This window comes from Heliangelus exortis, chromosome 15, assembly GCF_036169615.1.
Source record: "Heliangelus exortis chromosome 15, bHelExo1.hap1, whole genome shotgun sequence".
Taxonomy (NCBI): domain Eukaryota; kingdom Metazoa; phylum Chordata; class Aves; order Apodiformes; family Trochilidae; genus Heliangelus; species Heliangelus exortis.
Genome location: NC_092436.1, coordinates 15,175,161 through 15,189,748, shown reverse-complemented (window position 1 = coordinate 15,189,748; position 14,588 = coordinate 15,175,161). Strand labels below are relative to the sequence as shown.

The 14,588-nt window shown below is 52.8% G+C and overlaps 1 protein-coding gene across 3 annotated transcripts in view; it reads left to right on the top strand.

Moving 5' to 3' along the window:
* Window positions 1–14,588, top strand: part of PSD2 (pleckstrin and Sec7 domain containing 2) — an 82,477-nt gene that overhangs the window by 49,983 nt on the left and 17,906 nt on the right. For 2 of the 3 annotated variants that reach the window (XM_071758859.1, XM_071758858.1), the window contains exons 6-8: window positions 2,744–2,824; window positions 3,371–3,483; window positions 6,562–6,620. In XM_071758859.1, the coding sequence (XP_071614960.1) occupies window positions 2,744–2,824; window positions 3,371–3,483; window positions 6,562–6,620 (253 nt within the window). The remainder of the gene's footprint in view (window positions 1–2,743; window positions 2,825–3,370; window positions 3,484–6,561; window positions 6,621–14,588) is intronic. The other variant, XM_071758860.1, reaches the window with a different exon arrangement.

Below are 14,588 nucleotides of genomic sequence, written 5' to 3'. Positions count from 1 at the left end.
TCACTCAGACCTCCCCAAACAGGCCCAGGCAGCATCAGTCTGGGGGGTAAGGTCAGAGGAGGTGTGCAGGGGGTGACTGTGTGACAGGGCCACCCCCAGAGGATGCCAGACATGTCCCCAAGGACAACACTTTGCTTTTCCTTCCCTTCTGGGGATGTCCCTGCCATGGCTGAGCTGCAGTCTCAGCTGTTGCTGCAGGAGGGGCTGGGACTGGCACAGGCAGAGAGGAGGAGGAGGAAGCAGAGCAAAGACCTAAAGCTCAGAGCAAGGCAAGGGTTAACCTGGCCAGGAGGAGGAGGAAGCAGAGCAAAGACCTAAAACTCAGAGCAAGGCATGGGTTAACCCTGGCCAGTGTGGGAGCTCTGGGATCCAGGAGCTCTGGAGCTTGGGGAAAAGTGTCTCATCCATGCCTCTGGCTCCACACAGGGATTTGTTGACTCCTGAGGGTTGTGTCCCTCCAGATGTCCTGCACCACCCTCTGGTCCCCTTAGCAGAGCTGCCTGGAGCTTGTCCAGCCAGAGAGGAACCCAAAGAGGCACCCAGGCTGGGGAGTGTTGGCACCACAGCACCTGACACAGACCTCTTGTCCTGAGCTCACAAATTCCCTGTGGATTCCTGGCTTTCAGGAAGAGCTGGTGAGCTGAAGGAGTGGCAGCAAGGTCTGCCTCCCATCCTGGGCTGCCCTGAGGGGGAATGGACCCTCTTCATCCTCCCTGACTACAGGACCAGTTCAGGGTTTAATCACAGAGTCACAGAATGGTTGGGTTGGAAGAGACCTCCAAGCTCATCCAGCCTACACCTCCTTTGCTTAAATCCCTTACTGTTCAGGGATAAATCAATAACATAATTCATACTCATTAATAATCAGTATTCCAAAGCCTTCCAGAGGCTTCCCATCATTCCCATCACAGAGGTGCCCATCTCTGTCACTTTTCTCCTGCACAGCAGATCACAGAGTCACAGAGTCACAGAATCACAGAATCACAGAATGGTTGGGTTGGAAGAGACCTCCAAGCTCATCCAGCCCAACCTGTGCCCAACACCCCAGTCAGCTTCTAAACCCTGTCCTTAAGGACCAGCTCCAAATGCCTTTTAAATGCCTCCAGGGATGGGGACTCCACCACTGCCCTGGGACATTCCAGTGCCTGAGATTTAAATGAGGATAAAGCTCCAAGTGTTGGCCATGGGGATATCTCAGGAGCAAGCCAGCCCCTCAGGCTCTGTGCTGGGCTGCAGACATGTCAGATCTTTGTACTTCAGGAGTCTTGGGCAGGGCCAGTCCTTCAAGGCAACTTGAGAGGAGTGAGACATCATTCCTCTGGGTTGATGGCTGCAGAGGTTTTTGTTGTGTGCTCAGGGTGCCCCAGCACCCAGGAGACTTGAGAGAAAATTTCCCAGGGAGAAGTACTCAGGACCTGTGAGGTGGGAGCTGGGCTGGGGAAGGCAGAGCCCTTGCTGGTTCCCAGCACAACCAACACGTGAGGTCCTTGGCAGAGGTGGAGCCAAGAGGATGCCAGAGGAAGCCCGGGCTGGGTTCTGCTTGTTCTTTGGCACAGAGGTGGGGATGTGGTGGCCTCTTCTTTCACAAACACGTGGTCATCTTCTGCATCATCACCTCGCTCTGAGGTTCCAGGGCAAGTGAGCAGTGCCCCTGGGAAGCTGGCAGGGATCTGGATGCCAAGCATCCTGGTAGTGCCTCAGCCAGCCTCACCCTGGGGGCCATGGGGCCATGAGGACTTGTTCATTCCCTGAGCTAGCAATCCCAAATGGTAAGATTGCTTTAGGAGTGTGAGGCTTTGGAAAGCTTTGAAACAGTCTCCTGGGCAGAGTCCAGCACACATCCTGTCTCTCAGAACTCAGCCTGGCCCTCTCTGCCCTGGAGCTGTCACAGTGCTCTGGCACATCCCACCCTGTGCTGTGCTTCCAAGCAGCATCCGTGCCAGAGGCTTTGCAGCACCCACCTCCCAGCAGAAGGTGAAAAAACGCTGTGGAACAAGGAATGAGTTCTGTAACGTGTCCTGGGGTGAAGCTCCCAGTGCAGCACTTAGCAATATGCTCCTTATTTTGTGGGGAGCAGGAGTTCTGCCTGGCAAGGAGTGAGCATACTCAGATCATCTCCCGTTTCTTGCCAGCACTCACTGCTTGTTCTTACACCTGGGCTACCTGAGTTGTGTAGATAGAGGAACTTAACAGCACCCATTCTGCCTTGAAAAGCAACAAGTGCCCAGGGATGATCCAGAAATGTGTCAGGGAAATGGGTTCTGGAGAAGCACCCAAGGATGAACAGGGCTCAGGGACATCCATGGGAGATGCTGGGGTGAGAAGGTGGGATGGGAGTCAATGTGGAGAGCAGGAAAACTGAAGTAGGAGGAGGGGACGTGTCCAGCAATGGATGAGGTAAGAGAGAAGGTGCCTGAAGAGCAGAGGACATCCTTGTGGCCTCTTCCTATGAGCTGGTTTGGAGGGAGGCTCTGCCTGGCCAGCAGCAGAGCAGAGGGGGGCACTGGGGACCCACAGCTCTCAGTCTTGGGTGTCTTGGGCTGGCAGGCACAGAGCTGGGCTGTGGGCACCACAGAGCCCTTTGGAGGTCTTCCAGCAGCATTTCAAGCTAGGACAAAGCCCCTTGGGTCTGGGGAAGATCTGCAGGGTATCACTGGGAGTTTGAGCTGGCCAGGAGGCAGCAGTCTGTAGGCAGTGTCTTCTTCCCTGATGAAGGGGCTGACTACTCCCTCTTTAATTACAGTAACGAATTTAGCAAGTTGGTAGCAGAGGAGTATCTCAGCTTCTTTGACTTCACTGGCCTGACCCTTGACAAAGCACTCAGGTGAGCTGTCCCTGGCACCCCTGCTTAGGGCTTGGGCTGGACAGAGTGGAGAGGTGGGTTCCTCCTCCTCTGGACTTGGTGATGCTGTGGAGGCTGCTGATGTGATAGGAGCAGGGACTGGGGGGAAGCTCCAGGTTTATCAGTTAAATCTTTGTTTTGGTGTCACGTTTGGCACAAGGTGCTGCCACCACGAGGGGGCTTTGGCAGGAGGGCTCCACGACCTGTTTCCCTGTGCTGGAGCCAGGAATCCCATCCCGTACAAAAGCAGAGCAAGGGGGAGAAGCTTCTTCCCGTGGGATGGACGAGCCATCCTGGTGCCATCAAGGCAGCAGTGGGGCAGCTCTCAGCACGTTTCCCTACACAGCTCAGAGCTGGCTCCACAGACACCTTTTCCATTGCCCCTGCAGGGGCCCAGGGGTGTGCAGGCTGGGGGGAGGACAAAGACCTTCCTAGCTGCTCTGAGGACCCTGAGCTCATCTCCCTCCTTAGCGTGGGTGCCCCCCAGCAGGTGGATTCCCATCTTTAAGTACCCCCTTCTCTTTGCAGGACGTTCCTGAAAGCTTTCCCGCTGATGGGAGAGACGCAGGAGCGGGAGCGGGTGCTGATTCATTTCTCCCGGAGATACTGCCAGTGCAACCCTGAGGAGAGCACCTCCGAAGGTACCACCTCCCTTCCCTGCCTCTCTTGGCTATTTCACACTCCCAGAACACCCCTTGTGACCCAACCCAAGTGTCAAGCCATCCCCTCCCAGCTGGGTCTGAGCGGCACCCGCCGAGCACCCTGCATCTCCTGCCTTTCTCTGGGATCCTCTGTGATGCTCATCCCTGCCCTGGGGACCCCGGGTGCTGTACACAGGAGCCAGATGAAGCCCCTCAGGGCCTGTCAGGGCTCCTCACTCCAAGTCCCCAGGAGCTGTGCTGAAGAAAAGCTGCTCAGGTGGAGCAGGAGCAGTGGCCATGCTTTGTGGAGCAGCAGGGGAGGTGGGAAGTGGTTCCCAGGAGCTGCAAATTGCTGCAGTTGTGGTTGCTGGCAGCAGGCAAAGGAGTGGCTGGTGGTAGCTCAGCTCAAGACCTTGTCCACTGAATGGAAGAAGAGATTTCCAGGCAGGTTGAGGAGTGCTGGTGCCTTGCCATGCACAGGAGTTTTGTTCCTTTTGTCACCAGCTGCAGCAGGAGAAACCACAGCTGGGTGAAATTTTGAGTGGCAGCTTCTGTTAACTAGTTTCAGTCCCTCTCCATTTTAAGCTTCTTTATTTTAAGTAGATCTGGTTTCTTCTGCCATTTTTTAAATGGGAAAGGTGATTCCTGGTACTCATGAGCACATCCAGATGTTGGCAGGTCCCTGCTCACACCTGCAGGAGAGCCTCCACAGCCCTGCTTGGTGGAAGTGGTTGGAAATCAGGTTACTGGGCAGACACCAGTGCCAGCTGCTCCTCCTCCACCCCTTCAGCATACAACATGTCCCTTGTGTCTCAGAGCTCCTGCCTGTCACTGTCCTGTGGCCTTCCCAAAAGTCACCAGTGCCCGATGTCACTTGGCTCCCCCAGCCCCTCCACCCAGCAAGCTGTTCTCAAACCAAACGACCTTTTGGTTTTTGTCAGTGGGATCCCAATGAGGTCCAGGTTTAGGTTTCATTTCCATCTGGTTGTGTGATGGAAGTTGTCCCCCACTGAGCCAGAGAGCATCTTCCCCTGCAACTGCTCCTCCACTTGTAGACATCAAGCTTCAGGGTGAATTTTCAGCAGCAGACCTCATCTGGAATATCCCAGATGCCAGACCCCTCTTTAATACCTCTCCCTGGAACTCATCTCCAACATTATAAAGCTCTTGGGACCTTCTCCCTTTCTGGTTGTCAGGTGCCCAATGCCCACAGTGACCTGAGCAGGGGCTGAGCTGAAGCTCAGAGGATCAGACCCCTGACCCCATCCCATTCCCTCCCAGCATGACCAGTCAGACCAAACTCAAGCTTTGCCACAGCAACATGGGCTACAGGGCTACCCTAGGGCAGCTGGTCAGAAGAGAAATTAGATCCTAGCTGGAATACCCTGAGAGAAGGTGCTTGTTGATGCCAAATTAAAAAAAAAAAAAAAAAAAAAAAAAATATATATATATATATATATAAACCTAGAAAGTGAAACTGTTCCATGACTACGTGGCCCTCAGTGGAGGTGTCCCTGCTGCTGGCAGGACCTGTTTTAAATGTGTTACACTCCTGTAAATGAGAAAACTGGGAAGAGTAAGGAAAGCTGGATCTGAAAGACAGGACTGGTGTCCTGCCCTGTTCTGTACCATGTTTGGACACAGCCTGGGCTGTGGTGCTGGCTGTGCTCTCCTCTTTTGGAGAAGCCCAGACATGGAACTACCTGGTTGTCTTTTGACGTGGTGTGGAATAAAAATGCATGCAAAGAACAGCAGGTTTGGGGACAGCAGCTCCACCTTGGGGCCATCTGGGACATGATTTGCCTGAGCAAAGTGATGCGGATGAAGATGTCAGCCCAGAACCTCCCCCTGAGACTCCAAAATCTGCACTGAGGAGGCCGTGGTTCTGAGCCCAAAGGTGCTGCTTGTGCCAGTGAAGGAACCATCTCATTAGGCACTGACCCTCTCTTGAAGGGAGATGTCCTCAGGACTGCCAGCCCTCCCAGAGCCATCCGTGATGTTTCCATGAGGAAAACTTTCCTTCCTCAGAGAGCAGGGCATTTCCAGGGAAGGGAGGAGCTCATGGGCTCACATGGCTCTGATGTTTGGTTGCTTTTAGCTTGCAGAACTCAGTTTGGCTTTGAGCATGGGGTGCTTGGGGCTTGTCACAGTTCCACACAAATGGTGCCTTTGGTCGGTGTCTGGTTGGGCTGGGGACAGCCCCCAGCTGTCACTCTCTGGCTCCACATCTATTCCCACAATGTCACTTCCCCTGCTGCCCTGGGGATGGGTCCCAGCCTGACCCCAGGGCACGGGTTGCACAAGGAGACAAACCAGGAGCACCAGGACTTGGTCTGTGGAGCTGCCAGGCTTGTGAGCCCACCAAGAAATGCCAAAAGCAGGGCCACAGATGGAGGTTGGAGTATTCCTACCCCTGCCTCCCCTCCCTGGTGCTCTGCAGCCCTTTAGGGAGGAGCTGGAAGGACCAAATCCCTGTGCCAGGTGCATTCCCATCTCACTGCTGGGAGGTGGGAGAGGATTTGAGCAGCTTCAGGACACAGCATGGTTTTGAAATGAGAGCAAGGTACCAGGGTACCTGGTGCAGAAGAGGAGGCTGAGCTGTCTTGAATGGAAGGACAACTCCATGTGAGTGTTAGTAAGTTAGAGAGCCCAAAATTCTGCACTGATTTGTTGTACAACTCAAGAGTTCACAGGCTGTGCAGGAACGGAGGCTAAAAACCCCAGAATAAACCACTGACTGGGATAAACTGGTGGGAAATGAGCTCTGTTTGCCAGGGTTCCTTCCCCATTCTGCAGCAGCATTGGCACAACATGGATATGAAAGGAGATTCAGAGGAAAATCTGGTGTTTAGGAAGCCACTGGCAAAGCTGCTTTAAAGCCAATTACCTGGTGAGGAAAAGGTAAAGTTTGAAGGGGAAAAAAAAAAAAAAGGTGGTTTTGCATTGTTTTTTTTTTTTTGGAAGAAACAGGGACTCCTTAAGGTCTTGGTTTGCAAGGGGTGGGCTGCCTGAGCAGCAAAGCCCCAAAATATGTGGGAAGGGAAGTGCTGAGAGCCCTCTGACTGTTGTGTGTTGCAGATGGGATTCACACACTCACCTGTGCCCTGATGCTGCTGAACACAGACCTCCACGGCCATGTAAGTACTGCTCAGAGATGCAGCCTTTTTCTCCTCCCCAGTACAGAAATCTGTCCCCTGGTGCAGGATGTGGTGTTGGGAATTCAAGATAGGTTGGCAGAGTATCCTCTGAGCAGCCCCAGGGGGAATTTTGGGTGCCAGACCCACTCTCAGTGTCACTTCCAAAGGCACAGCTCCTGCTGGACTCCCAGTATTTTCCACAGGCAATGCAGTTTTCTTCCCAGGATGTGTTGCACACATCAGCCCCACCCCAAAAGCTCCCACGGAGAGGTCTTCACCCCCACTCTCTGGGGATCTGGCAAATAGCATCCCCCAAGCTGCTGGCTTTTTGGGGTGCAGGCACCTGAACCTTCCCCCAGCCCAGAAGATGCTGCAAGGAGTCAGTGGTTTCCTACAGGTCCAGAACTGATTTTTCCTTCCCAGAACAGGAAGTGTGTCCCAGCTGCTCCTTTTCCCCAGGAGGTAACAGGTGAAAACTGGGCAGTTCTGCATCAGAGAGGCCTCTGCTCATAGAGAAGGGGGAGCAGAGCTCAGTGCCTGGAGGCTGGAAAACAGCAGAGGCTGCTGAGAAGACCCCTCACCACCTTTTAGAGGCTCTTTAAGGTTGTTCCAGAGTTTAGAGATGAGTGGAGGGGAAAATACCAGCAGAGGGGAGGTGGGGCTGGGTGGAGGGGACAGCCCTGGGACATTTGTACCCCTGGGGACCCTGCCATGGGGTACAGCTGGGGACACCCTGCTCAGGGCTGTGTAGGGCTGTAGGAACCTCTGAGCACACCTCCTGCCTCATCCTCAGCCCTGGGGGGGCTGTGCTGAAGCCTCAGCTCTCTGAAGCCCCTTTCAGAGCCCCCCTGAGAGCTCAGCTCTGGAGCCACAACCCCCTCAGACCTTGGGTGAGGTTACAGTCACTGTGCACCTGAAACCAAAACCCCCCTTTTCTGCCCCGCAATCTGATTTCCCAGCTGTATCATCAGGGTCCTCAGCTGCCTCCAGCTGGTAACAATTTACTGGGCATCTGCAGAGACTGCCCTTGATTTTCTCTTTATTATTCTGTCAGAGAGGGAATAGTAGGCTATAGCCTTATTATTTTTTATGTTTTTTTTTTCATCCTGGTTTGGATGCAAAAATCACATTTGAGAGGAGCCTTTTCCTGGAGGAGTGGGAAGAGGACACTACACAAGTGCTCCTCACCCCTGATGGCAAAAATGCCACCAGCTTCACATCGCAACAACCTGGGAGACTCCTCTCCATCATTCCAGCCCAGATTCTGCCCTCCTGGTGGCAGCAAGGTTGGGACACAGCAGTCAGGGAATTCCTGCTCCCAACCAGAGCATCCTTTCCAGATCCTTTCCCTGCTTCCAGCTGCTGCAGCCTCATTCCTGGGGGAATTGGGAGCCTCTGGCCAGCAGGACACTGCCCACTGGGTCCAGTCCAACCCCCAAGGCTGCCAGTGACATGTCCTGGCAAAAGGGTCTCTGCACATGGTGGGATAACAGTGGGATCAGCTTCTGGGAGGGGCTTAGAGAGGATTTATTCTTCACTCAAAAGGCTGGGAGCCAAGGAAATATTTTCCTCAAAGCATTTCCTGCAGCAGCAAAAAAAAAAGCAGCATTGTGGCACAAAGCAAACTGTGGGATTTCGCTCCAGAATAATCTTATTTTGTCTCGTTTTTTTAATTTAAAAAAAATCTTCTGAGAAGATAGAAATTACTGAAAATGCCAAAGATCCCCTACCCTTCCAAACCCCTACAATTTTTGTTTTTCATTGACAAGCTGTCTGAGAGGCCTGGTAAGAAGAAATGATCTCATGCTAGCTAGGCAAAGAAAAACTAGCTTTCTTTTGAGCAGGTGTAGACATACCTGAGCTTTTCTTTGAAAAATCTTTTCTTTATTTTTCAGCATGTGTAACATTAATTTCTTCTTCTCCTTCTCCTCCTTTTTTTTTATTTTTTTATTTTTTTATTTTATTTCCTTCTGCTCCTGGAACCTCTCTTTCTGCTCTTTAACCCTTTACCAGGTGGTAAGTGCAGCCTTCCTAGTGTTTTGCTTTAAAACACTGGCATTTGACTTGGGTTTTTTTTTGGTTTTTTTTTTTTTTCTGTGTTTATACAAAAAGGATTTTTGTTTGCCTGGATTCTTAAGTGATTGTGCAGTGTCCTTCACTACTTAGCAACCCATTAGCAGCTGATATGCATCACATGAAGTTCTCCTTATGTAAAGAAACCTCCATGCAGTGTACCTGGGATTGTGTGACTTGATCTCTCACCCCTTTTTGTTAAAGGTGCTGTCATGGTATTGCATATCACTTTTTATTTCTTTTATAATGCTCTGTGTGTGTGTTTCAGTGTTTTATTGTGCATTGCCAGGGAGTGGGGTGTTCGTTTGGTGAGGAAAGGGTGGGGGATGTGTCTGTAACTCCAGGGCTGTCTCAAGGATGGGCTCGTTCACAATTCCAGCAGAATTCCATGTGCTGAGTCCAGGTTTAGGAGTAATGAGACTGGATTTAAAACGTGAGATCTGCACTTGGGGGTTTGCCTTTACTGATGGTTTCCTGCCAGGGGTATGCTCAGACCCTGCCTCCAAACTGGAGAAAACTTCCTGGCTTTAAACTCCACTGTCCTAGGATCACCTGGAGCTGGTGTTTAACATCCAACCAACGTTCCAGTGTGGCCCAGGCTGTTGCAACTGATGCTGTTTGAGCTCTGGAAAAAAACTGTGGCAAAGGAAATATCCCTCTGCTCCCTCTTCCCTTGGGAAGAAGGCTTTGGGATAGAATCATAGAATCCTAGAATCATAGAATTGGCTGGGTTGGAAGGGACCTCAGAGCTCATCAAGTCCAACCCTTGCTCCACTCCCCCCGTGGTTCCCAGCCCATGGCACTGAGTGCCACATCCAGGCTCTTTTGAAATATCTCCAGGGATGGAGAATCCACCCCTTCCCTGGGCAGCCCATTCCAATGGCTGAGCACCCTCTCCAGAAAGAAATTCTTTCTAATGTGCAACCTAAACCTCCCCTGGCACAACTTGAGACCTCTTGTGCCCTCTTGTCTTGCTGAGAGTTGCCTGGGAAAAGAGCCCAACCCCCCCCTGGCTCCAACCTCCTTTCAGGGAGTTGGAGAGAGTGATGAGGTCTCCCCTGAGCCTCCTCTTCTCCAGCCTCAACACCCCCAGCTCCCTCAGCCCTTCCTCACAGGACTTGTGCTGGATCCCTTCCCAGCCTCCTTGCTCTTCTCTGGACCTGCTCCAGCACCTCAATCTCCTTCCTGAGCTGAGGGGCCCAGAACTGGACACAGGACTCAAGCTGTGGCCTCCCCAGGGCTGAGCACAGGGGCAGAATCCCTTCCCTGGACCTGCTGGCCATGCTGTTCCTGAGCCAGCCCAGGATGCCATTGGCCTTCTTGGCCACCTGGGCACACTGCTGCCTCCTCTTCAGCTTCCTGGCAATCCAGACTCCCAGGTCCCTTTCTGCCACTCTGTGCCCAGCCTGGAGCTCCCCATGGGGTTGTTGTGTTGAACCTCATCCCGTTGGGATCAGCCCAACTCTCCAGTCTGTCCAGGTCCCTCTGCAGAGCCCTCCTGCCTTCCAGCTGATCCACACTCCCCCCAGCTTGGTGTCATCTGTGAATTTGCTGATGATGGACTCAATCCCCTCATCTAAATCATCACTAAAGATATTAAACAGCACTGGGCCCAACACTGATCCCTGGGGGTCACCATGGCCGCCATTTTGATGCAGCCCCGTTCAGCACCACTCTCTGGGCCCGGCCCTCCAGCCAGTTCCTAACCCAGCACAGGGTGCTCCTGTCCAAGCTGTGGGCTGACAGCTTTTTCAGGAGAATCCTGTGGGAGACGGTGTCGAAGGCTTTGCTGAATCCTGAAAAGGATGTCTCCTTTTCAGCTGGCATGGGAGGACAGTGACAACCCCATCACCAGCTCTCGTGGCTGCAGTTTGGTACTTAGCAAATCTGAGCTCCAGGACTCACTCTGGGGTGGGAGAGGCTTCAGTGAGCGTTCAAAAAGAAACCAGCAGCTCTCCTGGCCACTGAACAAAGCTTGGAAGAGGATCCCTGGAGCTCCTACCTCCACATGTCCACTGCTATTCCTTTTAGAAACCCCGAGATAGGCTCCTTGAGCCAGCTCTATGGTTTGGTGATAGCAATACTGCTGTGTTTGTAGCTCTGAGATCTGAGCAGCTTGTGACACCAGTCAGCCCATGGCAGCTTTCTGTGGCCCAGGGTTTCTTGGGACTGGGAGTTCCTGGCTCTGTCCTTTCCAGTGGGGTCATTTTGCTTCGGCAGCCTGAAACACATCCACGACCAGAGCCCTTGGTTTGGGCAGCCCAATGACTCACTTCATGCTAAAGCAGAAATGTGGTTCTCCTGAAGCTGAGGATTTGGGACTATTTGGCAAAGCCTGCCAGTGTGATGATGCTCCTAGGAGATGCACTCCACTCACCCTTGGCAGCTAAGATGTGTGAGCTCAGAAACTCAAGTGGTTTAACACCCACAGAGGGAGTGCATCCCACATATCCACCCTTCACAGCCCCCCAGGAACCTCTTTCTCCTCCTGGGGCTTTTTCAGCTGAGCCCCTAGATCCATACCCCCCTTCTCATCCCCACCCCCTGTCCCAGCATCCTCATACTGGGACAGGACAGCAGCCCAGGGGCTCTGGAGATCCATCCTGGACACTTCAGGAGAAGGTTTGCAGCTCTCTTGGGTGGTGAGGCAGTTCAGCAGCAGGTAGGTGAGGCCCAGAGAAGTAAAAGAGCCCAAGAAAGGATTTACAGAGTAAAAGAGCCCAAGAAAGGATTTACACAGGGCTGAAACAATGGAATGATTCCATCAGCCATGTCTACCCCCCATCAGATCCATCCCATCCTCCTGTTTTATTCCTGTGCACTCCACCCCCCATCTTGCACCTTGTCTCTTCAGCTCTCCATTCCCATTCACTGGCTGCATCCCTCCACTCCTCTCCATCCATCCCATACTGTCCCTACCCATCCATCCCTCTCATCCATGCAATCCACAGTTTTTTCCCTCTCTCTCCATCCCAGCACATCCTGTGCCAGCTGATTGTCCTGGCAGTCATTCCTCACGCTTTGCTGCATGGCCTGGAGCCAGCCGAGATGGGATGAAGTTTTTTTCCTGCCAGGGGCCATATCAGTGAGCAGCCTCACTGCTTGGTCTGTTGCTGGTGAGTGGCAGATGCCCCACAAAAAAAAAAAAAAAAAAAAAAAAAAAAGCAAAATGTCCCCATCTTTGTGGCTGGCCAGAAATGAAGGCGTGACTGCTGAACCCTGCTCAGCAAGGGACAGAAAACATCTGAGCACTGAGGTTTGCAGATACCTTCCTCTGAAGGCCATGGCCACAGGTGATGTTCTTGCTGAGTCAGCAGGAGAGCCTGCAGTGGAAGAAGGCACCTCCTGAGCCTCATAGCAACACTTCCCAGGCTTGTTCCTGTTTCCTAAATCCTGTTGCAAGGTGGGAATGCTCAGGCTGTGCCTGGTCCTGAGGTGCTCGTGATCACAGAACTCTTCTTTCCAAGTGTTGGTCAAGTGAAGCTCCATAGTTTGTGTCCTGGAGTGCTTTTGGGTTTTTTTGTTGTTTTTTTTTCTCTATTCAGCTGGTTTGATTTGGAGGCATTTGCAGGGTTTGTAGTCAAGTGGTTGGCTCAAGCCCATTTCTCCAAGCAGAAAAGCTGAAGTGTTATAAGATATTGGTGATTTGAGGTTGCAGAGCATCTGGGCCACCCCAGCATCCTCTGGACATCCAGCCCGAGTCCTGCCCCTGGCTGGGGTGCTTCTAGACCTAGTCCAACAAGCTGCTTCTCAGTATTAGCACCCTTTGGAGCTTGCTCATCACCTCTGCTGCTTGTCAGAGATGGATGTTTTAATCCTTCTCAATTGCTCAGCAATTAGCTGATTTTCCACAGGGTGGCTGCTGCCTCTCTTTGAGCTCAGAGATCTTCTTGCACAACAGAGATCACAGCATTTAAAAAAACAACACATCCCCTGGAATTACTGTGTGTCTTGGATGGAATGCACACACACACACACACACAAAAAAAAAACCAACAAAGAGGCAGAGAGAGGTTTGGTGACTTCTGCTGCTTTTGTCTCGCTGTCTCCACTCCCCAAAATGTGGTCCCTGCTGCAAGGTCCCTGCATGCAGACAGCTCTGTGCTGGGTCCTTCCCCTTCCCCTTCCTCTTCCTCTTCCCCTTCCCCTTTCCCTTCCCCTTCCCCTTCCCCTTCCCCTTTCCCTTTCCCTTCCCCTTCCCCTTCCCCTTCCCCTTTCCCTTTCCCTTCCTCTTCCCCTTCCCCTTCCCCTTCCCCTTCCCCTTCCCCTTCCCCTTCCCCTTCCCCTTCCCCTTCCCCTTCCCCTTCCCCTTCCCCTTCCCCTTCCCCTTCCCCTTCCCCTTCCCCTCCCCCTTCCCCTTCCCCTTCCCCTTCCCCTTCCCCTTCCCCTTCCCCTTCCCCTTCCTCTTCCTCTTCCTCTTCCTCTTCCCCTTTCCCTTTCCCTTCCCCTTCCCCTTCCCCTTTTTCCTTTCCCTTTCCGTTTTCCTTCCCCTTCCCCTTCCCCTTCCCCTTCCCTTCCCTAGGCAGGTGCAGAAGGGGAAAAGTCATTTGGTGCCTCCAGGCCTTGGGCAACTTCCCTCCCTCACCTCCAAATCCTTGTGGGGGGTTGTAACTTCATTTTTTAATGTGCCCCTCTGCCCCTCCACCCACCTTCGTTCCTCCATCCGCAGCCATTGGTGTTGGTTTTGCTTTTCTTTTCTTTTTTTTTTTTTTTTTTCCCTTAATTTTTTTCCTTAATTTTTTTCTGTAATTCACCAGCCAGCAAGTGCACCAATCTCTCTCTCCCCTCTGCTGAAAAACCCTGCAGGCACTGAGCTGTACCTGCTGGGAGCCTTTAGCTGAGCAGGGATCCAGTTCTGGGCACCAGTTGTGGGGATCCCCTGAGAGAAAGCCCAAGCCTCGTGTGGTACCCCAGAGTGTCCCCAAGGACAGCAAACTGGGAACAGTGCTTGGTTCTTCTTTTTCTTGGTCTCTTAAGGGTTCTTGTCTGGAGTTGGCACCAACAGGAGGGGTGATGAAGGGTATCAGGTGCTCAGAGATAGCCCTGGCTCCCTGTGGAGCCCAAGAGAAGCTCTGCAGACACCCAGGGCAGGTGGAGGGCTCATCCCAAGACTTTGCTGATGCTTTCTCTTGGGAAGATGCCTTCAGGTCACCTCTTGTGCATGCTTCTGGGCAGGGGTTTCTGGTGTCAGTCCCTTTCAGAGGTTGTTTTCTTGCACAGAGGACACATCTTGCCCTGCTGGGCCCTTCCTACATCATCATCTTCCTCACTGAGTCCCTAAGCAGGCTCCTGGCTCTGCTCTTCTTGGCCATCCTCCCAGGTTTTCCTGGATGGCCACCTTCTCCAGGCCTTGATGCAAAGCCCAGCCAGTCCCAGGAGGCTTTTGTGACCCTCAGGACTGCTGCCAGCTCATGCTCTCCTGTCCCTAACACCATTGTCCCCTCCCTGTGCTGTCACCGTGTGGTCTGTCCTTGGGAGCTTCAGTCTCGGGTGTGAAGGCTTCACCCTAACATGGCACTGCAGGCACTGATCTGCCCTTGCTGGTTTTGTATTCCTTTTTCCCAACCTTACAATTCCCACTGACTCTTCCACACCTCTGCTCCACCCCTTGGAGCAGGAGGGGGAGGCTTGGAATAAAGTTTCCTTCCTCCAGCTCCTCAGCCCTTTGCAGGCTGAGAAAAGAACTCACCTGGCTATGGTGAGGAGTAAAAAAAGCAAAGCAGAGGCTGCAGAGTGGTCTCAGGGATGCTGAGGACCTGGCAGCACCAGCCCCAAATAATCTTGGCATAGGGTGGTGATGTTCTCCCAGTGTACATGGATGGTCCCCAGGTTCCTTGGCACGTGAGTTCACGTTGTGCCACTGATCCTGCTTCATCCTGGCAGTCAAACATCCCA